Source organism: Carassius gibelio, chromosome A21 (assembly GCF_023724105.1).
Source record: "Carassius gibelio isolate Cgi1373 ecotype wild population from Czech Republic chromosome A21, carGib1.2-hapl.c, whole genome shotgun sequence".
Taxonomy (NCBI): domain Eukaryota; kingdom Metazoa; phylum Chordata; class Actinopteri; order Cypriniformes; family Cyprinidae; genus Carassius; species Carassius gibelio.
The window spans coordinates 20,204,822-20,230,438 of record NC_068391.1 but is presented as its reverse complement, the minus strand read 5'-3'; the positions used below and the strand labels follow the sequence as shown (position 1 = coordinate 20,230,438).

The window sequence follows — 25,617 nt, the reverse complement described above, 5'->3', positions numbered from 1 at the left end:
AAATAAAATTGACATTAAGTCATAGTTGTGAGCTAAAAGGTAATTTCATGACACTAAGTCATAATGAGATAAATTCTGAAATATAGTAAAAAGCAATTATTCAAAATTATGATATTTTTCATTTTTTAAATTTTTCATGTCACATGGCTCTATATTAGACTAGATGTAGTGTTAATTTTGTGTGAAAAGATTGTATTTGTGTTTTGTGTTGAATTTGTGAATTTTTTTGAATGTAAGACTTTTTTGCTGTGATTTAAGACCTTTTTAGGCCTTAATTTGTGTAAGGGTGAGACTTGAGACTTGTTAAGATTCTTTAAGACCCACAGATACCCTGCATATGGACATTTAGGCCGTTTTCACACTTGACTGACTGAATGGGATGAAGCCAGACCAAATGTGGATTGGCTAAAACAATAACTAGACAGCTATTCGGCAACCTATTAACATCATCCAGCAACCCTTAAGTGATGTCAAAGGAAAAATAAAGACGCTTTAGAGAAAGCATCACTGATGAATTAAGAGAGGAAATAGAGGTATTTCTGATTTGCTGTTGACACACGCATTATCTGCTGCAGACGTATTATAATGGATCGGAGAATGTGAGCTGCTCGCCGATGGCCGTGAGAAATGCTGCTAAGTCTAATCAAACTGAGATGTGATGCCAGAAGCTTCAGTGTGAAAGCGCTCTAAACAGACATGAGCACAAACACAGAATGAACACACACCATGAATGAGACACAAGGCTTAGATGAACAAACACAGCAGAAGAAGACGAGAACACATGACGTCTCAGACGAGAGGAAACAGTGCTGTCTTGTGTGTAAACTCAGTGCCAATCAGACGCCGACCTTTACACAGACGACCTGACTAACATGCTGCTGTCTTGCTCTCAGAGCAGAGAGTAAAGTCAGATCTGCTCTGAGAGGACAACACTGCCTCTCCATCCATCACTCGACTCCATGACATCACCATCAACACATCTGATACTGCGGGAAACATCAATACAAGTGCACAAAGAACGCCCAAAAACACTGTAGATACAAAGTACATCACTTCAGATACACATGTATGCAAGCGCATTGCCACCACAAGAAAAAAAATCATTTAGTAAATCACAATCATGAGAAAGTCAAAATTATGAGATAAAATGTAAAATTATGTCATACTACGCCGTAATTATAAGATATAAAGCATAAATGAGGGAAATTGAAAATGATGAGATTAAAAAGTAAAAAGATAAGTCTAAATTTAAATACTATTTCTTAGTTATGAGATAAAAAGTAAAAAAAAAAAATAGACAAAACTAAATTTTGTATTTAAAGTCAGTTATGAGATAAATCAAGATATGATCAATGTAAAATTATGTCATACTACGCCGTAATTATGAGATATAAAGCATAATTGAGTGAAATTGAAAATGATGAGATTAAAAAGTAAAAAGATAAGTCTAAATTTAAATACTATTTCTTAGTTATGAGATTTTACATGATTATAGGATAAAAATATGAGATAAACTGACCGTCAAAATTATGAGATAAAAAGTCAAAAGATAAGTCTAAATTGAAATAGTGTATCTTAATTATGTACAAAAAGTACAAAATTATTAGATGAAACAAAATTCATTTTAAGTCATAATTATGAGAAGTCAAGTTATGACATACTTTCATAATTATAAGATAAAAATAATATTTATGAGATAAACTGACATACTAAATCAAAGTTATGAAAGAAAAAGCTGACATTTATATACTTTACCTTATATATATTTTTGACATTTTAAGTCATAATAATGAGATAAAAAGTCAAGTTGTTACACAAAGTCATAATTAAAGTTTGAAATAGAAATAGATAAATAGTAATGAGATAAAAAGTCAAAATTATGATATTGTCGTAATTATGAGATTTAAAAAAAACTATTTCTGAGATAAAAGACAAAATTGTGTCATTCTAAGTCATAATTATGAGACATAAGTCATAATGTCATGAGACAATTAAACTTTTCTTAAATTTAAGTTCAAAGTCAAATTCAAGTGCTTTCATTTTTTGTTCTTTTGTGGCAGAAATGGACTTCTATACACATGCATATCACACCTACACCTACAGACGGATGGAGATCTACAGAAAGTGTGTGTGGAGTCACATATTGACTAAAGCTGTGATTGATGAGGAAGAAGGCGCTTTTGTCATGTTGTGCCCGGTTAGGTGTTGTCTTTTATTGGTCAGCATCTTTTCCTTATGTAAATAACAGTACAGTGTCAGTTCCTGTGGAAGTCATTCTTTTCACTTCCTGTTTCTGTTTGTCACAGGACATGGCAGTGCATACTAGAGTAACACTGTAGCATTATTTTGTGTTTAGTATGTATCCCCAACTGTATATTTAACATCATACTGTGATTAGCTGTTGGAAATGTTGTGCCTGGTTAGTATGTGACGCAGATCTTAGTGAACGCAGAGAAAGTGATACGTGTTGTGAACATGCACAAGGATGCTAAGTCCACAGTAAACACAATAATACGCTTGATATGAGGATGAAACAGCATGAAACACAATGTTCTCTTCTGGCAGAGGTTGTGAGGCACTACTCCCAACATTATGCCTTTCTGATTATTTCATAAGAGAGAGAGAGAGTGTTAAGCAGGTGTCTCTTACCCAAACAGTCCCCTGTGCAGTGAAGCAGTCATAAAAACAGAAAACACGTGATGTCAACCAGTACAAGCATCAAGCACATAGATGAACCTCAAACACAAGCCTGTGAAGTGCTCAAACACACTCTCACGCTCAGTCACACACACCTAGCAGGCTCACTTTACCTCAACATCCAAAAATAAAACATGCACTGTGCATGAACGACATGATGCATGTTTTAGGACTTTTAGATTGTCTGCATTGTGACACTGTACCATGTCCTAACTAGACATGACATGCGATAAAAGGTCTTTTCAGGGTTTTTTCAGGTTTTATAACACTAGCACTCTCTGTTCTATTTCTATTCTCTGTACTTAAAAAAAAAACAATCTAACACTAGTTCTCTTTTCTTTTTTTATTCTATCTACTTGTTTTCTTTGTATTTATTGAATAAATAACTTCACCCTCTTACAGTAGCTCTCTCTATTCAATTTCTTTTCTATGTATTTTCCATTCTTTTTATTTATTATTTAAAAAATGAAAAATTAAAAACTTGCTTCTGTTGTTTTCTTATTTGTAAATCGCTTTGGATAAAAGCATATGCTAAAAGATTAAAAGTAAATGCAATGTGAATGTGTATTGTTAAAAAGTTTTAGTAATGATTATTTGCATTTATTTAAAAGCATGAAAATGACAATGGATTTACCCAAGATCTTGAAAATGAAAGTTGTGCTTTACCATCATGAAAATACTGGCACAACTCTTGCTAGTCTTAAAACACTGATTTACTTTATGCAGAATAATTGTGGGATGAAATATAAGTAAAATGTTTTCATGAGCTCCTGTAGTGACCAGTGTATCTGCATCCTCCATCCTCTGTTCATTCATAAAGGCACCAAACCGATGGATGGAGGTCTGTTTAAACCCTGTGAGGAAGTCATGCAGTGAAACGCCTTCAGAGACCTTAAGACCAGTATCTCACGTTCTCTGTGTGGCGCCAGTCGTGATGCTGTACAAATAAACATGTCTTTACCTGAAGGGTTTCGGGGGCAGGATGCTGAATCTGGTCTTCTCCAGCATCTTACGGATCTTGTTGCGTCCTCCAGACACCGTGTTGGCCTTCATCTTCTTGCGGCTCTTTCTGTCCGAGGGAAACTCCAAGTCACCAGGTAGATCAGGGATGGAGAAGCGGTTGATCCTCCGCTCCTGAATCTTAGGGATGTGAGGACCGCCGTTCTTCTTCTCGTTCCTCACGCGGCTCTGAAGCTCTTTGAAAACTGCAACAAAGTTAGAAAACACTTCAACTTCAGCTTTCATTGATATATGTGTAGAGTTTGATCTTTTGGAGACACATGGTGGAAACGCTGCTTTATTTGCTAAATGTGTTTTGTGGTGCTCCAGAATTTATTTTATTTTGCATTAAATTAAATTAGCAGCTCGGATGGAAACAGCTAATTCATGGGTGCTTCCTCAAAATGATTAAAAGAATCCTCAAATCCTCATTTTCTCAAATTCAAGAAGCTGTCACATCTGAGGAAACTACTTCACCACCTGTTAGCACAAGTTAGTTCTGAGACATACCGAAGATGTTTGTCTTCACAGTCAGAGAGAGGTGCGTGTTGTTCTTCAGGAAATCCATGGCTTTGGAGTACGAGATGTTCTCAAAGTTCTGCCCATTGATCTCCAAGATCTGAGGACAGACGAGACACAATGTCTTCATGCTGAAATACCGATATGGTAAATGTTGCTCGGTGCAGAGCGTGTTCCTGTAATCTGTACCTGATCTCCACGCTTGAGCCCTGCTTCTGCCGCTTTACTGGCCTCCTCCACAGTCTCCACGAAGATGCCGAAGCCGCGCTCACTGCCGCCCTGAAGGGTGAAAAACAGCGGAGACTCTCTGGACGGCTTCTGCAGGGTGATCTGACGACACTTGGCTTTAGCAGCGCACGCAATGTTCAGCAGACGCAGATGACCCTTCATTTTCTGAGACACAAATAAACCAAACATAAATATATTCCCTTCTATTTCTTTAAATAATTCATTACACTGTAAATATGTTCACAATTTGTAAATATTCTGATACTTGTTCATATTTTTATTCTTTAGGTTTATTATTATGACTTGTTGTTGTGCTCATATCATTTTTATTGTTTTAAATTACATTTCCATGGCATTTCATGATTTAATTAATTCCCAGTAGGGATGCACAATATTGAACTTTGCCAATATCCAATATTTTTAAACTCATTTTAGCCGATATCCAATGCCGATACCGATACCGATATATTTTCTTTCGTTTGGAAACAACACAAAGTTATTTTTTTTATTTTGGTTAGTTTTGAGCTAAAACTTACTTGTTAGAGCTAAATAAACAATAATAAAGTTGTTTATATCATGAGAGTATATTGAACGTTGGCTTGGAAAATAACTATTAAAAAAAACAATCACTTTGTTGCATTTATTTATATTTATTTTCAGACAGATGCAGTGCTTATTATATTATATTACATAACATATAAGTGACCCTGGACCACAAAACCAGTCTTAAATGTACATTTTTCTAAATTCAGGTTTATGCATCATCTGAAAGCTGAATAAATAAGCTTTCCATTGATGTGTGGTTTGTTAGGATCTGACATACAGGATAGGATTTGTCTGAGATACAACTATTTGAAAATCTGGAATCTGAGGGAGCAACACAATCTAAATATTGAGAAAATAATCTTTAAAGTTGTCTAGATGAATTCTTAGCAATGCATATTACTAATCAAAAAATAAGTTTTGATATATTTGCATTTGGAAATTTACAAAATGTCTTGATGGAACATGATCTTAAATATATTTTTTCCCATACCCATACAATGTTTTTTTGGCTATTGCTAAAAATATACCCCAGATACTTAAGGCTGGTTTTGTGCTCCAGGGTCATATATTATTTTATTATTATATATGTTATTTTAATCAGTCGTATCATTTGCATAGGAACCCTGTTTTATTGAATCAGTCTGGTTCTGTCTGATGTCGACACTCACCGAGGAGTCCAGTAACTTCTCAAAGTCCTCCAGGAACTGAGTCATTACCGGATCGCCTTCAAAGTCGTTAAAATGATTGTTTACCCACAACAACACGATTCTCGTCACCTGCCAGATCCCAAAATATGTCAACACATGCAACCCATTATTTACCACAAAAACAACACTGTAAGAAACAGAAAGAACGATGCACACACACATACTGACCGTGTCTCTGAGACTGTCCACTTTGAACCATTCCAAAAGTTTCTTGCCCACTTCCATGGGGCTGGACAGGAAGGTGCGGTACGTCAGGAGGAAGTCCTCAATGTAAGTGGGATCCACCACTGATGGCTCCTCCACCAGATGCATGATCAGACGCTCAGGAGTGCCCTGATACAAACAACACAATGATACAGAGCATGCATGCAGACAGGGTGGTTTCTATGCTATGGTATGAGTGAAAAGAGCCCAGACGTCATCATCAGGAATCTCGTGAGCAGAGCTGGGTAGATTACATACAAATTGTAGTCTGTTACTGATTTACAGATTGCAGGCTGAAAATTAGGTTACTCATTTTAGGTGATGTATTCGGACTAGTTTTTATCTAACTAGTTTTAAACGTATTATTGAAAGTAACATATTGATATGAAAGCAAAGAGAACTAAAATAAATTGCAACTTTTGATATCAACATTATAAAATGCATTAAATATTACATAAGACCAGGCTCCCCAAAATGGGCTTAATGTAAGAACTGCAGTGGGTTTGTGTGTTGATAAAAAAAAATATTCATTAAATAATTGTATTATGTTTGTTTACCATCATGTCATTGTGACAATTTACCGACATCTGATAAATGTATACATGTGCATTGTTAAATTAAAGGAATATTAACTTCCTTAGAGATATTTCAAGAAAATATTTTATTTTAAGGGGTTTGACTGACACATTTTTTTGTGAATCTTCCAGGTCTAAAATATTTTTGTCCTGCAGAATCAACACGTAAGCATAATTATTTGTTTCAATTATAGGTTTGTAAATTGATTCACATTGCATTTGTGGATTAAGTTCGAGCTAAATGGTATGATACACAGTAGGATTTTTAGAAAAGAAAAAGCATTATGGAATCTGATAACGTAGTCCAGATTGCATGTAAACCCAGAACTGCTGGTGACTGATGCAGACATCACAAAGAGCAGCCGTTCTCCAGAGGATCAGAAACTGAACCTGACCCTGAACGCCTCTGCTCTGAGAGCTCTGCCCCCACACATCCAACAGATGACGGGAAGCACCACTTCAACACCAGGGCTAAGAGACAAACCACAAATGCACACGCAGCCAAGTCCAGTCTACTGTAGTTAAAGTCACACAGAAACCCAAGCCACCACAGGTCAATAGGGTCACATTTAAAAATGAACAGCATTCACCAAACTTCCCCAGCTGATTAATCAAAGCAGATTAAAACAGTACAAGTTTTCCAAAATGTCATGTTTGAATATGTTAAAGAGACTTCATCAAAAATATTAAATAGGCACTCATTTGCATACATTTCCAGAATCTGAGAAAAACCCAGGTTCTTGTTTGATTTTGCTGACAAATGAAACGTTTTTGCAGAGGGATTTTGGATTTATCTGTTTATCACTGCAGACCCAAAAAAAGAAATCCTTACCATGTTTTCAGGAATATAATATTATACGAGTCAGGTGAATGATGTATGAACAAACCCCTCTATATAAACCTTCAGAACAGACCATAAACAGGAATAAACTGTAAAGTTTGGTGTATGTAATTGCTGCTGAAGTGGAATAAAAACCTCATGGCTTTTAAAGATATAGATTGAAACTGAAATATTCTAATGCAAATAGATAAAGTTTCAAATGTGCATTGTGGATGTTTTCTTTACACTAGTCTGAAAGAAGAAATATCTCTAATTGACTAGCACATAAAAAAGAGTCTTGTCTTAAGTCAGGTTTTAAACCATGGTAGATGAGATCTTTACCAGGGCTTTACTTTGGGTAAGTGTCTCAATGTGATGCTTACTTTTCAAATCGATCATCATTTGTTATGTTTGCCATATCCTTTTGACCAGCTTTAAACTGACCGTACTATTCGTTCAAAAGCTGTCCAAAGCAATGAACAATTCTTCCTCACCTTAATGACGATGTGGCCCTTCCTGGTGCCGCTGCGGTCCAGCTCTCGGTGCTCCTTGACCATGACGATCTCGCCCTCCTCCTCCTCCTTGTGTGTGTTCTGCTCCACATGGTTGAGGATGCGGCAGTAGTCCTCTTGTGCGATGCACACAAACTGGTCCACAACAACATGAGGAAGAGCAATAAATTGATAGTAGAGCAGGAGGTTACTCTGCACCAAACACGGATAAGTATTGCACCAACTCATGAGTGGAGCACGCTCGGTGCAACATGTCTATGAGAATGAGTGTGATCGTCAGCCTCACGGCTAAAGAGGAAGTCGAGGTGGAGTCTTTATTTTAGGGAATTAGCAGTGCTGCTATATCAGGAGGCATCTGCATTTGAACCCTGACCACAGCACTGTGTGATATGTCAGTGATAACACTGCTCACTCATAACTCTGATTGAACTGAACGGAGTGTGAGTATGTAGACATTTAAAGCTTTTGTCCAAAGTGACTTGCATTGCATTCTAGGTAAATATTTTTTTATTGGTTCATGCATTATACACTGGGAATTGAACCCATGACCTAGTTAATTATTTATCTTTCAGTCAGTTCCTTGTACAAAGCTATTAAATGTTTTCAGAAGATTTCTGTGATAAAGCATGCAGCTTCTTCAAAACGTTTCCAAAGAAAAAATAAGCATACAGGTTTGGATCAACTTGAGGGTTAGTACTTCCGCACACCATTGATGTCAACAAGAAAGATGTGTCACGATGATATAGAAGGAAACAGCGAGGGTTTGTGAAACTGGCACTCCGTGAGAAAGTTTTAACCTGTTGACCAAACCCCCAATTATGGGACTCACAGCTGAAAGTGCTCTACCTAACTTCAAATTGTAACAGTTTTCTACTTCAGTGTGTTTCACACATAATTTTGGTTTCTTTGGAAAAAGACCAATTGGGCTTTACTTTTTATCAACCAGAGTTGATAATGCTAAAAATATTAAAAGTTATAGACACTGAAGTGCCTTAAAAAATTTTTACCACACTGAATTGTTTTTGAGTTTATATAAAAAATCATGAAATCAGTCCTGGAGCAATCTAGAAAAGTAATGGGTTGAAAGTCACGTCTCATGAGTTTCTATTTCAAATCTGAAGAAGATACCATGCAAAAATGAGATTCCTGCAACCATTTTTCCGATATTATGTCTCGCCCCCCCCCCCAATATAATAAGATATTTACCGACTGTATTGAAGGGTTTTACAAACTGTTTTAGTCATTAAACATACCACTGCATAGTTTTTCCAATTATAAAACAATAGACAGAAACTTATGCATCATATAAATTATTTGAGTACAATAAATACAATAAAAAAAGATTTAACTTTGTATGCCAATTACAAAACACCCTGAGAAATTGCTAGAAAGCAGCATTTACAATGATTTCTGTTCATATAGTCAATTATCACGTGTTGACGTGCTGATGGCCAGTTATAGAGATGGTTATCATATAAATGCGCCATAAAGTCAATGATCACACACACTATTCATTAAGATGCCATTCACATTGACAGCTGTGATTGCACAGTAATAGCGAGCTGATTTGGACTGATTTGTGCTCAAACAGATGGTAATCATGCAGATACAGGCACATTCAACATAAAACACACTCCCGCATATATGAAAGAAAAAGTGATCGCTATAAGTTCCGCCGCCATCCGATGACATGTGCGTCAGAGCGCGTCACGAGCCGTCACGAGAGAGCGCCAGAATTAAAATAAACAATCTTCTGCATATCTTTCACTTTATTTTTTGGATCATCTCATTCTGTTTTTGACACTGTAGGCTACAAAACCATGCCGTTTTTTTACTACCAAGACGCAGTTTCTGACCGAGAGTTATTCAATCATGGACACAAACACTACTGTCCATGAAGACTCATTATTACGATTAATCTGGTGTGTACTGCGTTTCTAATGTTCATGTTTTTATGTGTACTGCTTACACAAATGTAGCAAATACAGTCTTTATAAGCTTTCCATTGAAAAACAGCGATCTGTCGTCGATGCTTAAGGCTTAGATCCTTATAATGATATATAGTTTGTCAAGATTAAATTTGTCCCGTTCATTTAATCTATTCATAAATATTGACATGTGCAAAAAGGAGAGTTCAAGACGCCCATGTTTGGGTGCGTGTTAAGAGATTAACTTGTGTGTTGTGATGCAGATATGTGTTGACCAATGAGAAGTTCACACAAGTGGTTTTCGCTGCACATTAAAGGGATAATTCACACAAAAATGAACATTCGGTCATCATTTACTCACCTTCGTGCTGTTCCAAATGTCAAAGCTGTTTGGACATCAGTGACTTTCAAAATATCCTCCCTTCTTTTGTATTTTTATGTCATAATTGACATTTTATTACATAATTTCAATAATTTCAGAATTATAACTATATGTTATTTCCGACTTTGTCATAATTTTGTTTTGTTTTTATATCATAATTGTTCTTTATTATCTCATAATTCTAACATAATATGATATAATTTTGTCTTTTTCTCATAATTAAAATTTAATATATTATAATTTTGTATTTTTATCTCATTAATAATACATGGAATTTTATAATTTTGACTTTATCGTATAATTATGACATAGTACAACAATTTTGAATGTATAGTAATTATGAGATAATTATATCTTATAGTACATTCATACAATCAATCATAATGTGTCTAAGTATGACTTAATCTCATATTAATCTCAATTAATTTAATAGTTTTTACACAGTTACACAGTATGTCATCATTTCAAATATATCTCATAATTCTGACTTTGTATCTCATAATTCTGACTTAATTCACAATGTCCATTTATAAAACATAATTCTGATTTCCCAAAGCATGATGTTTTTTTAGGAGCCAGAAATGGGCTTGCATGCATGCTCTCACCTGGCAGTCATCTCCTTTAGTGCACACAACCCCGTTCATGAACTGTCTGTCTAAAGACGGTGAGATTCCAAAGCTGTTGCCCATGCACAGGATCTCTGTTCGGCCGTCTCCATAGCTGATCTCTACAGCACCATTCAGGATCACGTACCACAGGTCCAGCTACAAACACAACAGTGCACTATGATCACAAGACAGACATCAAATGAGCTTTATGCAAGTCAGATCGGTTATTACAGATGATGGTATGGTGGTGTAGAACAACTGAGATGGCATTCCAGGGATCACATTTATGTCAATAAAGATGATAGCTCCTGGGCATTTTTACTGGATATGGATATTTTGTTTATACGGCATATTCTGTGTGTCTCTGTTGATTTGAGCATCTGCGTCTCAATATATGTGGATATTAGCATGTGAACTTCATCTCTAGAGCTCACTTCACCAGCTGTACGCTGAGAAAATCAACCATCGAATACACACTGAAACTAAAATTAAAACTGAAAGACTTTTACGACAACCTGTCAAAATAAAAGCCTGGTTTAACTTGAGGAAATTATGACAGAAATATATTACTATTGTATACTAAAATGTAATTCGCAAGTAATAATAATGATAATGATTATGTTAATAATAATAAGGTATTTTTCATTCATTTACACAGTTATACAGTGCTTTTGTGCAGCATCTTATTTTACAAAAGAAATAAAAATGCAATGCTTGTTGGAAATTAATTATGTTTTCATTTCATTACATTTTAAAAGATTGATTGAATTTTTATTCATTTAATTAGACCTCATTTCTTATGATAAATGTGTATTAAATCATAAAACACAGAATCCAGGAAAAAAAGAAAACAGAATTTAGTAGAAAATAACAGATTTAATCTAAATTAAAATGAAGCACTGTGGCATTTAATTGTGAACAAACGTGGAAAAAATTTCCTTCCCCATTAATGCTTAATGAGTGAATATTAATATTTTATGATATTGAAATATTATGATAACATTTTTGACCATATCGCATAGCCTGAAAAAGTGAAGTGGCTCCGTTAATGTGAAAATGTGTGTGTGAACACTTTGTGTGTTTGTCTCCTTCTCGTCCACACAGAAGTGTGTTTGTCCTGTTGACCTTCACTGTAGCCCACACACGAATAAGACGGCTAAATGCGTTTCCGCTCTCAGCTCTTATAAACTCATTTGTGACGTGCTTCAAAGAGTCTTCCTGTGGTCTGACATCTAACATAATTACTCGGTTTCATGATAGACTGCTCAACCTCAAAAACACCATACACAATGCTCTTTAGAGGGCTGGATTGTCAACCAGCGACTGCTTTTATTGTTGTCTTCATGAATCGTTTGATTTATGGAATGGGTGTCAATACCCAGTCCGACTAGTAATAGTGAAGCTGACATAGCACGTCTCTACCTCCTGCTTGTCCTGAAGAATGATGGTGCCTTCCTGTTCAACCACCTCGAACATCATGACCCGACACAGCTCTCTCCTGACAGACATGGTCATGTTAGCAAACGCCGGCAGCTGATGCATGAACTCCAGGAGCTGCTCTGTAGAGAGAGATGTTGATGAGTGTGATGTCTGCCTTTCATTTAGACTCAAATAAAAACAAGAAGTGATTACTGTGCATCAAGTAAAGCATTGAACTGTTTGGACACACTTTGATTCCAGTAAGCAAGAGCACTTAAACAAGGTTTCTGCAGGTTTTATAACAATAAATTACGACTTTTTAAAGAGCCTTTCAAGACCAAGTAAAGAAGGAACAAATATGTCCGTTCATGATGCTGAAAATTCAGATTTGCATCACAGGAATAACTTATGTCTTAAAGTATATTAAAACAGAAAATTGCAATAATATTTCACAATCTTGATCAAATAAATGCAGCCTCAATAAGCAGAAGAGACTTCTACATTTCTCAGAAAACGACTTCACAATCTTCATTTTGCACATTTTGTAAATGTATCAAGATTTAAAATAAGTTTAGATATTTGAATCCGAAAATAAATTGTATGCAACGCATGCAACATTTAATGCCACGACTTTATCAATTTGAGACTTTACGCTCTGATTTAAGACCTTTTTAGGCCTTATTGTGTGGAACGGGGAATATGAACTGAATATGATCTTAAGACCTGCAGAAACCCTGTAGCCTGCTCTCTTTCCTCAACAACCGAGCGCTTTACCGATGTCGTCATCGGTCCGATCCACCGCATCCTTCTCCAGACACTCTCGCACCAGATCTCTGCCCAGAAGAGCCTCGGAAGAGCGCTCGATATCTTCATCCTCCTCCTCTTCCTCAGAGTCCACGGGAGCTTCAGGGAGGCCGGACAGATCCACGTCTCCCAGCTCGCTCTCCGTGGCCTGTGGAGGAACACACAGCATTGATTGCGCTGCAGTTATTAACATCAGAGACATTCAGAGCAAACTGCATCTGTCATGTGTTTACTGGCTTGTTGTGCATGTGTGTACTGAAGATGAATGGTGTTTAAAACCTAAAGAAGCTGTTCTGGAACTGATATCAGTCATTTAATTTATTATGAATCATTAAATGGTTTACTTTGGTTTCTTTCATCCAAACCTATGACTAGTCTGTAGATTAACAATACAATGTGAATGCACTTCACGCACGTAACACAATGCAATATATATATAAGGGTGGAGTAATTAGTCCACATCTCAACACTTATATTTAATCATACAAATCATAAACCTCTTATTTACTGTGAGGATTCAGACAGATCTGATTTGTGAACACTAATGCAATAATCTGATTTTCTTGTTGATTTCTCCAGTAATTAAACCATGGCCTGCATTATGCCATTCAACATGTATTTAAAACATATTTGCATGTAATCGGTGAATTCAGCATTCAGCATTTCCAGGTATATTTTCATTATATGTCTTGTCATTGTGTACTTCATGATGAAAATGCATGATGATCGACAGGCTCTGATGCACTGCATGTTTTCTGATTTCTGAATGAACACTGTATCAATCAAACGTCAACTTAATTAAACCCTAAGACTGTATTTGTTTTTATATATGACCATCAGCACCCTTCTCATACATCACACATCAGCACTGGCCAAAACACAAACCGTTATACAAGCTATTTATTCTTCATCAAGATCAGATCGGTCACTAATCTATGATCACCGGTCAAAAAATAAGTATGAAAGGAAAGACAGCTAGCAGAGCTTTATTAAGCTGCCTTCGAGAGAGGAAGGACAGAAAAGGCACAGATTACTTTCTAGCGAAAGTCAGAGAGGAACCAGAACTCAATAGTGTGTCCCTAACACTTTCATACTGACGCAAAGAGACATGTTCCTATAATAACACAAAACTGTCATTATACATTCAAACATTTATACATTTATATACAGAGAGAGATAGAGAGAGATTTTCTCTGACTAAAGTATATTTAACATTTATGATAGATATACTGTATGCTGTAAACAGCGAAGATCAATTTTTGCCTTCATACACCAAAATATATTTCAGTTTAAGAAAGTTTTCTTTCTGTAGATAACATTTAGGCTTTACTCATTTGTTTTTATTCAAATGTGTCTTTTTCATGTGCTACAGATAAGGTTTTACAAATCTGACATATGTTCAAGTTGATTTATTTGTAAAGCGCTTTCCACGATACAAATCGTTGCAAAGCAACTTTACAGAAAATTACGTTTCTACAATATTTAGTGAATGTATTTTCTTTGATTGAAACATTTGGAGCTTCTTAAATTTTTAAAAAATATACATTATTTTTTTTTTTTTTTTTTTTTATGGTCAAAAATATAATGGTAAAAAATATATTTACGTAAAAATATTTTTAATAATATTTTAGCAGATATATTTTTTGTTTATTTTACATTTTATATTTAAGAATATATTTGAACATATATGTTTTTTCCTCTTTGTTAAATACTCTGAACTGTCAGTTCAAAACTGGTTCAATAATTGGTTGGAGTTATCACTGAAAAATGTTCACAGAAAAAGCTTCACATGCTCAGATTCAGGTGATAAAGTGGCTGTACCTGGTAGATGTCTGATAGGCTGCTGCTCCCCGAGTCACTGGCGATGCTGCATCCTGATTGGCTGGGAGGCATGTGCATCTGCTGGTGGGGGTGGTCTGTCAGGTGCATCTTGCTGAGGTCACCAGGAAGCTGTGCAGACAAGACAGGAAGTGAGAAATGTTGAATTGAGGACATCATTTATAATGCGGCTCATGAGCGACCTGTCTGACTCTGAATGTGAGTGAGAAAAACACACAGGACGACTTAATGACACGGACAGAAAACAACTCTATAGACAGTTTACACTTACAGTCCTTCAAGATGAAGGTATTGAGTCCTGAGAGTCAAAGACAGTGTGTCTGAGGATTGTTTTAATTCATAAATAAATAAAATCAGACATGAATATAATCAATGTTTTATCAGGATATTATTTTTTTACATTGAGATATCCATGTGACACGGAAAAGATACTGTAAGGGGTTAAGTCTGAAGTCATTTTTAATTTTAAAATAAGCATCAACTAAAATCAAACACTGTACATAAGAACCAAAATCTCTCATCATGAGTAAAAAACAAGCTTAACTAGAAATTTCAACCTTTTATTTGTCTTTTCTTGTCATTTACAAATAATATAGTATACGTAAAAAACGTATTGTCACAAACCTGGTTTATTTGAACTGTCAGAGTCATATGTATGACAAATAAAAATCATTTATGTATTTTATGTCAAAGTAATGTATGCATTTGCTGCATTCTTGTTTCCTGCAGTGGTTTAGTGAAAGTGTTTCACTGTGTTTCTGCTTCTGTTGTAAAAATAACCACATCATCTGAAGCTCTTTCAGTGCTTTCTGTCTGAAAAGTAACTCACACAAAGCAGAACTGGTTTGAATCAAACGCGTACCTGAGCGCTAACATTAGGATGTGTTACGAATGCATCTTTTCTTACATTTTGTTCCATGTAAAATCATTGCAGAGTTGCTCAAGAGTCAAGCAGAGGATCTGTTGATGAGAGCGCTGGTGCGTCAGGCCTTTCATTCTGTGAATGAGCCGGACAGCTGTGTAAAGGGCATCTGTGAAGGGCAAACGAGAGGCGCTGCTAATTGCTGCAGTCGTACTGTGCTCTCTCACACGAGGGTCTCTCCCCTGCGCTTCAACTAATGATGCCGGGAGATTAAATATGAATGCATGCTGCCCCACATCAGCCAGACTCCAGGACTCACGCCGGACCCGTGCACTGATGCATCTCTCAGAGACACGCTAGCATGGATAGGAAAGCATCGTATTCACATAAACTGTGCGTTTGAGCCTCACTGTAATACTGAAAGACACTCGTACCGCAGCTAATTATGAAGTGATGTTTTTATGAGGAGGTTTTATGGGAGGTAACTCATGGGGCGCTGAGAGATGTTGTCCTTGTGGAAAGTCCACTGAATTATTTATACCTGCCCCCACACTTACGTCTAGACTAGACACATTCAGACTGACCATCACTTCATGATGGTTTAGTATTAGATCAAAAAATGCCCTCAGGAAAGAAAAAATGCAGGTGGAAACAAAACACTGGCCTTAATAATATGTGAATAAAGTTCACATGTACATGAATCTGTGTTCACATGAATTACCTAAAGTCTGGCAACCTGTCACAAAAATATTTGTACACTTCTCATAAAAACATAATGTCTCTATCGTTGTTTTGTGACATCGCTCTGACAAAGCATCTGATTTGTGCTGAAAGCACTTAACAAGTGAAAAAAGGCTGTATTGTAATGACGTGTATAGTCTTCACTGTGTTCATTTACACATGAGCGGCTCATGATCCAGTGTTTTCAGCATCTCTGAGAAGCTCAGTTTGTTATTGTTATTGTGCAGTGTGGATTATTATTTTTAGGGGTTCAAGTGCAGAGCAAAAAGCATGTGTCAGATTTAAAAATGTTCTATTTTGGATTTTAAAAAAAACAAACATATTTTTGCAAACTAGACAAAACACACATTTTGATTTAACAGTGAATTCATTATCTATTAGGGTTGTCAAATTATTACAATTTGTCATCTATATAACTGCATTTAGATTGATTACCCTAATTAATCACAAATTAATTTCACATCACTTTCAGACATTTTAACACATTACTGTGTTAACTAAGAAAAGCATTAAATAGACATTACAAAAAGTAGCTTTAGAGATAAATATTTTGATTTAACATTGCATAAATAATGATAATAAATTAGTAATTTTGTATGACTATTTTTACTAAACACATTACTATATTTCATATTACTAATAAGGAATAAAAAAATATATATATTACTCTCAAATGAACTTAAAAGTGCCAGTAGGTGGTGGTAAATCACTGAGTCCTTCATTCCACCAATTACTTGGTGATACATTCAGAAACAAAGCTAGTGCTTTTATTTTAATTTGCAAATAAAACAGACAATATTGACAATACTATGTCTAAGATTTAGCACAACCTTAACTTCTTGTTCACTGAACTGTTGTATAAAATGATTACCTCTTTCGCTACCATGCAGATATTAAGGAAAAACCGCACTTTTGCTCATGTGATAATGTTAAACTATATCACATATGAAATAAATAAGACACAAACCCATAAAGGAGCTTTTTCTGTTCTCATATCTTGAATTTTATAACATATAACCACATTCTTACAGACTTCATCATGCATCATGTTCATCAGCAACTGCATCATCGTGAGATGACATACAGATCTGGGCAGCTGCGTTAAATGTGTTTATCATTCTAACATTCTATCAGCTCACTTAATTAACTCACTAATAAAGTCATTTTTTTAAATGAAATGTTGTTTATTTGGTATTTCCAACAGCTCACACATGCTCCACAGCCCTGCTCTGATGATACACACACCACAGATTCAGTGCTGGATCTGGAAACGGATCATGAAGCAGGACTCGGACACAAACTGTGCTGTTTGCTCTCCTGCAGGCCTGATGTCCAGCTGCATTAGTGCTGGATGTAATTCAGCAGCAGCGAGCCCTCTCATAAATGACCCTGCAGTGCACAGCTATGATCAATGCAGTGCATGTTTAATGCTATTACAGCAGAGAAGAGCCCTGCAGCACATGCATTAAACTCTGAGTGAACCAGACCTACACTGAGCTCCCCTAAACACAGCATTACACTAGACATGAATCATGTGTGCTGAGGAGAATGCCCTGCTTCTTTTCAACATTTTCAATTCAAACAGCAGAATTTGGGGAAAAAAGTCAAGCAGTTTGCATCGCTGGATATTATACTGGATATCAACATTTCTATTATAGAACAATATAAAATATTTCACTACTTCCAGTTAAATAAATAGTTATCCTGAAACGTGTTTTCAATTTGGCATTTGCATTATCTTGCATTGCTAACTAGCGTTCATACTCGTGGTTGCCAGATGTGAAGAGCTTTAAGCCCCAAAACAAGAGCCTTTCTCCTTTAAGGATACACTTTCTGTCCAGTGTTTTATTTAATTTGTGCAATCTGGCAACCCCGTGCACGTTCGCTGATGAAGATATGATACGAGTTTAGCGATCTCTCCACAGCGATATTCTGCTCACATGAAAGTGTCACATAGAAAATGTTTTTTCAAAAGCCATTTGGACTGACAAGGAATACATGTGCTTTTCCAAGCTGTGACAATACAATGGGGAAAAATGTACATAAATTGGAATTGTTTGAATTTATATAAAGAGTTTCTAAAGTTTTGACCAGTTTTCGTGTTGAAAATGGCATTGCAATGTTAGTTTTCAGTGGGTATTAACAATCTTTGAGCAAAATCGCTGTGGAATCTGAGTGGCTTTTACCCATTTGCAAACAAATTGTCACTTAGAAAATGTAATGTGAATACAGATGCAAAACACTTACCAAAACCATGAGTTGTTTTGTATTGTGTACTGATTTTAGTTGGTCATCCAGCTCGGTCTTTGCTGGTCAAAGCTGGTCAGAAGGCTGGTTTCCTTAGCTGGACAGGCTGGGAAACCAACATGAACAACCAGACCAAGCTGGAAGACAAGCTTAAACCAGCTAATTTAGGATGTTTTAGCCGGGGTTTTATCAAAAATCTAAATTATCGTGATCATCAGTTTAACCATTATCGTGCAGCCCTGATTTCTATGATGGTTACAGCCCTGGTTTGTTTGACAATGAGGGAATTAACCCCATAACTGTTCATCCTGTAAAAACCTTTTTGAAATCGAACATTTGCTACTTTAAAAACGAATGGCGGTCACCTCCCCCTTAGTGGGCAGGGTCAAGTGTCATATTACAAAATGCATTACGGTCTTCTAGAACCAAAACCTTTTATAATCTTGGCAACAAACATATCATTGGAAAGGTCTGAGTCTCAGAATCTCATATTTGGTGGTTATTTTGACATAGAAGTAAAATTCACAGAGAAATCTAGAGAAAAATTCATTAAGCAAAATTCTAAATAGTTTTGATGACTCCCAGTGGCTGTGTGTGGTATGACGCCCTAAATAAAATTTAACGGGGACCTAAATTTTTTTCATATCAACTTCAAATTTGTAACATAACTTATTTAGACACAAGGCTTTATTTTTATACCAATTTTAGAGTAAAAACTGTTATAAAATATTTATAATAAATAAAATAAAAATAAAATAATATAGCGCATATTATTTACAGTACATTTAAACTTCTATAACTTTTTGATACTTCAATATTTTGAAGATTCCACTTTTGCCAAAATCTGCAAATTTTCTTAAGACAGTAAAATTGCGATTTAAAATGTCTTGTATTGTTTTTAGTAATGATTATAATAAGAACTCTCCTTATGAACAAGCACAGCAAACCTGAACCTTTTTTAATTAAATTGCATTTTAAATTGTAGCTTTCATTGGGAAGAACACAACTACATTTTTCCCCAAACGTGCATCCCTAAAAACAACATGGTAAAAACAGCTTTAGCAACTGCATATAATTGCCCCAGCAAACACCTACAACAACTCACCACACCAGAACGTTTTGCATGGGCTCAACAGACAGACAGATGGTATGTTTGTATTTAAGACAGTGCTATCCAGGGGCAAACAAGGTGCCAACCTACTCCATGTGAGCACAGTGAACAGACCAGCCATATGGCACCCTGCCCTGTCCATACGCACAAAAAGCCCAAGCTCTTCCTAACAAAGAGACACTCGATGTCAGACCTCAAACCTGAACCTAGAATCAACTGCGTGACGTCAAACCCATCTGATCCCATCTGCCTTCACACAACAAGTATAGGAAGATCAAAAGCTAATGATTGGGGAATCACAGATGCACACAGAGCTCAGGTCAGCATGGGTCCGCTGGGGAGGCTTTATAAAGCAAACACTGTCCTCAGAAAGATGAGAGAAAACCAAAGTGTATACTGATGGAAACAGATGACTATAAGTGGCACCTGAGCACTGAAGGCTGATGTTTAACTGGATGATGAACTGCAGCATTATAATGAGCGAGGATAGGTACCGACTCTGTTGTTCTAGGCCTTTATAAACTACCTACATGGCCCATAATCTAGAGAAAACCATGTTCTTGATGAGAACAGGCAACTTTCTGAACAGTCTTGCTGCTGTCTATGAATTTAATAACAAACTTCTAGATTCAGTCAAAACTATATAGTCCAAAGCCATCACTCTTTAAGTGTGGTTTCACAGAGCGAGCTAAAGTTATCAGATGTATGCCGACTCTAATAAAAGATATGCTCTTACCATCTGAATATTTTCCAAACAGATGCTGAGAGCTTTTAGCTGCTCTATCCTGGGAGGTTTAGGGTGTCATGTGGACAGGAAGGTGAGGCGATCGGGATCAATACACTCAGCATTAGTCTCAACACGTCCTTTTCCATCGTTAAATTATGAGTCAAGGCAAATGCTGCACTTTGAGAGAGCAGCTTACCTCCAGCTCCTGTTACTCTCCAGATCTGCTGACTGAAAGAAAATCTATGAGCGAAAGCGTGACCATCGGCAAAACACAACAACAACAAAGGTCAGAGCCTCCCAAAATGTTAAGACCTGGTGCATGTAGAGAAGATGATGGACTCACATATCACGACTGACTCAGAGGCTAAAGTAATGTGTGAAGAACTAGAGGATGGTATTTCTGTTAAGTCATGTCTCAGTGATGTACTTTTACTCTGCAGTCGCTCAGTACGGACAATATCAGTTATTATAACTAGCTAAAACTAATGAAAAACATACTTTTTCGCTCTCTTTCTCTCAAGTTAGGTTAACTTTAAACTGATCAAATGTAAACCTTGATTGCAACACAAGTCGCTCTGGATTAAAGTGTCTGTGATATGTATACATGTAAATACATTAAAAATACCGGTTTGCATTATATCTACTGCATTCTTATCAAACCGTGCTGATATAAAGTGGAGTTTCTGATCTGGGGCTGTAACAGGATACGTTTGAGTTTGAAATGACTTAGAACTGTTTTTATCTCAGTGTCTTGAAAATTCTCATGATGCAAGACTCTTAAAAAACAACAAGACGTGACACACTGCACATGTGTACAAGGTACTTCTGTGGAAGTGACGGTATTAAACGGTCTTTAAGGGGGTTTCACAGCAGTGCAACAGAAGAACCGTTGACACCAATAAAGAAGCTTTAATTTAAAGAGTGTACTGTCAGTGCAGCTCGTGTTAGCCTTCATGAGAAAGAGCAACTGAGACACTGACACTCGTCCATGGACAGTATAGAGGAGAAAATAGCTTTAATAACACGGCCAGGCGGTTGGCTGCCAAGTTCAAAGATGGCCAGACCCCGGGACACTAATGGAGCCGGAGAGTGCAGCTGAGACACAAAGCTGAAGGCCAATTATCGGCTCCTGAATTATGAATGATGGAGATCTTCCAGCTCGGACAAATCACAGCAGGCCAAGAGCGGAGCTCGATCACTGAGACGTTATGAGGCTGCTAAACATCAACAGTAAATCACGAATGGAGAGGGGAAGAAACGTATGTCTGAGTGCAGCATTTCAACAGAAACAAATCGGGAAAAAAGAAAGAAACGATGCAAACTCTGATTATGATGAACTCAGATGAATCAGGACACGTATATATGCATATGCATATATAATATAATATGCATATAATATATATAATATAATATAATATGCATCGTATTGTGAGCCCTAGATAATAAACTGACCTTTGACCTACTAAAACAGATCACAGTTGACCCAAGCCTCATGTGATAGATGTTCATGACGATATAAATCTCTAGAGACTTTCACTGTATTACAGTCCCACCAGGATTATATTTTTTTACTTTGCGATAATGTTGGGTGGGATTTTAGTTTCAGACCAATTCTCACTATTAAATAGGTGCTTATTAGCATGCACATTACTAGCATATTGGCTGTTTATTAATGCATATATGAATTGTCTTCTTCTGCAGGTCCATATTTTAGATTCTTTAATTCGGTCCCATAGCGAATCATAGTTAATAGATAGTGAGAATTAGTCCCCAAACTAAAGTGTGACCATTTTTTTTTTATATAATTAAGATAACAAATGAGATACCTAATGTGTCAATAACTTTAAGTAGTACGGCATTTTTTCATGATTATCATGTAGCTAATTATGTAAGATTGCAACAAAAGTGCATCATTTTGTTGATATTGTATTACGTTCCACAATGATGGCATGAAAGCAAACCTGCATCACTGAAGCGACTGCAGATCAGACACATGTTGGTGAAGTCTGGACTCGACTGCATGTTGAAAAAGAGTTTCGTGAAGAGAAGGGAAACCCAGAGCTACTCCTGCTATTTATTCTCTCTCCGGCTCAGAGGAAGGAAACGTCCTCTATAAACCCATCATAGTACAAACGCATCTGACTTGCATGTTATTTTTCGAAACTATTCCCTTTACTGTAACAACTCAGACTGTGACTACTGTGTGACACGCCCACTTTTCAGTATCCAATCAAATACTGTGTTTCTCTTGATGTATGTGAGGTTTGAGTGACATTCGGATAGCTCACAGTTCAGAGTCGTTGCCAGCTTGACTTCCTGATGTGTGAAATGCGGTGACTTTGCGATGCTTTGAGGATATTGTTTTGTTTGAGTGGCCCAATCAGACGAGTTTGGGGGCGGGACTATCTGTCTGACTGAACAATGGCAGATGTGGAGTGCTTGGGAAACACTCAGAAATGACACACTTTACAGACTCAAACGTTCATGTACAGTAAGACTGATCACCTGACTGATGATCATGAGCTCCATCTACACATCTACACTTCTGACTTCTGATATCCACTGCATGCAGGATATTCTGTGAAACAGGATGCGTTCGAGCCGTCATCGATTCATGAGAATCAAGAAAAAAATCTTTCATGAAAGTATCAATTAATCTGTCAGCAGATGCATGAAGAAAGAAAAGAAAACCGCATTGCAATCCACAACAAAGCACAAACACACATGCAATCGACACACACCACAAAAATGACATCACTTACTTTGGAGGACCACGGCTGCAAGCAGTTGGCATAGCAACGGACGAGGAAAGCCATTTCTCAATAAGAGAGGGAAACTTTCCAGAGAACGGGAAAAGCAAGAGCAAGTTCCTCCGGGAATCCAAACGAATACACACTCGATCTGGCCGTGATGTCAAAGAACGAGCGAATCACGCAGTATCCGTGTCATCAGGGATCGCCAGAAACCAGCCTCGCAGGATCTATTTACAGAACCCCGTCCGGATCCATCAGCACTCCACAAACTTCCTCTTCACACGAGCACAACTCCAGGAGTCGGAAAACTCTACACGCTCTTCTGTCCGAGTCTGCACCAGACACCGAGCCCAATGCAGACGCTTTCCGGGGAGAACGGCAGAATCCGGCTCTGGGGCTCGTCCCGCTGCTTCATCCAGCTTCTGAGCGCACATCCCTGGCTGGAGACTCTCCCTCGAGACACATGCATCGATCGGACGCTCTGCCTCTGAAGACGCAGCGTCTAGGAGTGAGAGGGACGGAGAGGAGCCCGGCAAAAAGCATGACATCACCTGTGCTGGGAGGGGTGGGGGGGCTGCATTAGAGCGATTGGCTGCATGGAGGAGAGGAGAGGAAACCCGAGCGCCTTTATTGATCAGAAACAGCCAGCGTCTTCTGTAAACTCCTCTGTGCACAAACACAGTTCATAAATGACAATGACAGAGAGCATAAATCACAGCCGATTGGTGACAGAGGGTGAAATCCGCTCATTATGCTAATGTATTCCTTCTGCACGCGCACCGTGATCTGTTGCGCTCTTTTGTGCGCATGTGACAAAGGCACATTTCTGCAGTGGCATGAAGAAAAGAGCTCCTTTAATCAGGCTGGGAACACAATGAAAAACATTGCATTAAAAACACTGCATGCCGTTTATGCTGCAGCTGCGTGAACACACTGAAGCTCATGCTTTTTCTCTGAAGATGTAACGTCTCTGAATCCCATGCCTGCTCACCACAGAAGCTCAAGCATGACATCATCTCTTTCAGAGGCAGCCAATGGGAGCGCAGCACATAGAGCTTCCCGAGGAGTGAGCGAGGCGCTTCTCATCCCTCAGTTCGGTGCGCTTCAGATATTTCTCCAGATGAGACATGAAGAACATGTTTATCTTTTTTCTTTCTTTTTTCTTTTTTTTTTTAAATACAAAATGTAGAAAAAAACTGAAACAAAAGATCAAAACAACATTATGTGGAAACTTTATAGAGTCAACTATTAGTGAGCCATTCATGTGGTTTGATTACGTTACATAAAAAAATGTATGTAAAATGTATGTGTCATGTGACAAAAAAGAGACTTTTATGTAATGTGTAGTAAAATCTGTGCGATTAACTTCGACAATAAAAAAGAAATCCAAACATCTGGACCAGCCTGACACAGTAATACTGACTCAACCAATGAGGAGGGACTGAGGCGGGACTTTCGTTTGTCTGACCAATGGGAACGAGGGAGGTGTCAGGGGGAAAAATACACACTTCATATTTGAAATATTACTTAAAAAACAGTAATATTAAACATAATAACATGTCATTCTACTCTCTGCAATACTTGTTTATGGAGCCCTAATTCATAATGTATAACTGACAATTAAATTATTTATATGACCATTAGTCAGCCAAAAGTAATAACTGTCACAAGCTTAAAGGGACAGTTCACCCAAAAATTTCAATTCTGACAGTGAGCTGTTTGTTTACTAACATTCTTCAAAATATCTTCTTTTGTGTTCAACAGAAGAAAGAAACTCATGCAGGTTTGGAACAACTTGAAGGTGAGTAAATGATGACAGAATTATCATTTTGGGGTGAACTGTCCCTTTAAGTCGACCCACTGCAAAACTGCTTTAGCTAAGTTTACATGAAAAGAGCTGCGGTGCAGCTGTAGAGAGTGTAAACAGACGACAGAAAGGATGTACTTCCTGTCTGAGCGAGTGTGTGAGAGGGTGAGTGTCATGGCTGCTGCTTCAGAAGCATTAAGACACACATGTGATTAACTGATTAATGTGAATGTGGTTCTAGCTAATAAGAGCACACAGGGAAGGGTCTGAATGTGTCTGTGTGCCCACGGCTGGCTCTCACTGTCTCTGTGGATTTCAGAAGAGTGACAGTGACGAGCCGGTGGGACAAAACCTCACCCGCAGGCTTGATATTCATCCGTTTATTCATGCTAATCAAAATATGTGCTAGCAGCTCCCTATAAAGAAAAAACTGAGCTGTAAATTTTTTTTACAATTATTTAAAAGCTTCTGCAGTCAGTAAAATCACTGGAGCTTAGTCGTTTGAAAGAGCTAGAGAACCAACATTTGTCTTTCTATTATCCTCATTCTACTGTTACAAATTAGGAAATATAAATTAAATTC

At 37.2% G+C, this 25,617-nt stretch overlaps 1 protein-coding gene across 16 annotated transcripts in view; it reads right to left on the bottom strand.

Annotated features, from left to right (window-relative positions):
- The window catches only part of LOC127942168 (rap guanine nucleotide exchange factor 6), a 71,559-nt gene that overhangs the window by 17,909 nt on the left and 28,033 nt on the right, over nucleotides 1–25,617 (bottom strand). For 12 of the 16 annotated variants that reach the window (XM_052537792.1, XM_052537784.1, XM_052537793.1 and 9 more), the window contains 10 exons: nucleotides 14,770–14,898; nucleotides 12,919–13,096; nucleotides 12,148–12,284; nucleotides 10,723–10,881; nucleotides 7,790–7,942; nucleotides 5,865–6,029; nucleotides 5,658–5,765; nucleotides 4,405–4,608; nucleotides 4,207–4,315; nucleotides 3,659–3,902 (listed from right to left, as the gene is read on the bottom strand). In XM_052537792.1, the coding sequence (XP_052393752.1) occupies nucleotides 3,659–3,902; nucleotides 4,207–4,315; nucleotides 4,405–4,608; nucleotides 5,658–5,765; nucleotides 5,865–6,029; nucleotides 7,790–7,942; nucleotides 10,723–10,881; nucleotides 12,148–12,284; nucleotides 12,919–13,096; nucleotides 14,770–14,898 (1,586 nt within the window). Of the gene's footprint in view, nucleotides 1–3,658; nucleotides 3,903–4,206; nucleotides 4,316–4,404; nucleotides 4,609–5,657; nucleotides 5,766–5,864; nucleotides 6,030–7,789; nucleotides 7,943–10,722; nucleotides 10,882–12,147; nucleotides 12,285–12,918; nucleotides 13,097–14,769; nucleotides 14,899–22,436; nucleotides 22,555–23,237; nucleotides 23,772–25,617 lie in introns of those variants that run through there. The other 4 variants (XM_052537798.1, XM_052537796.1, XM_052537800.1 and 1 more) reach the window with 4 other exon arrangements.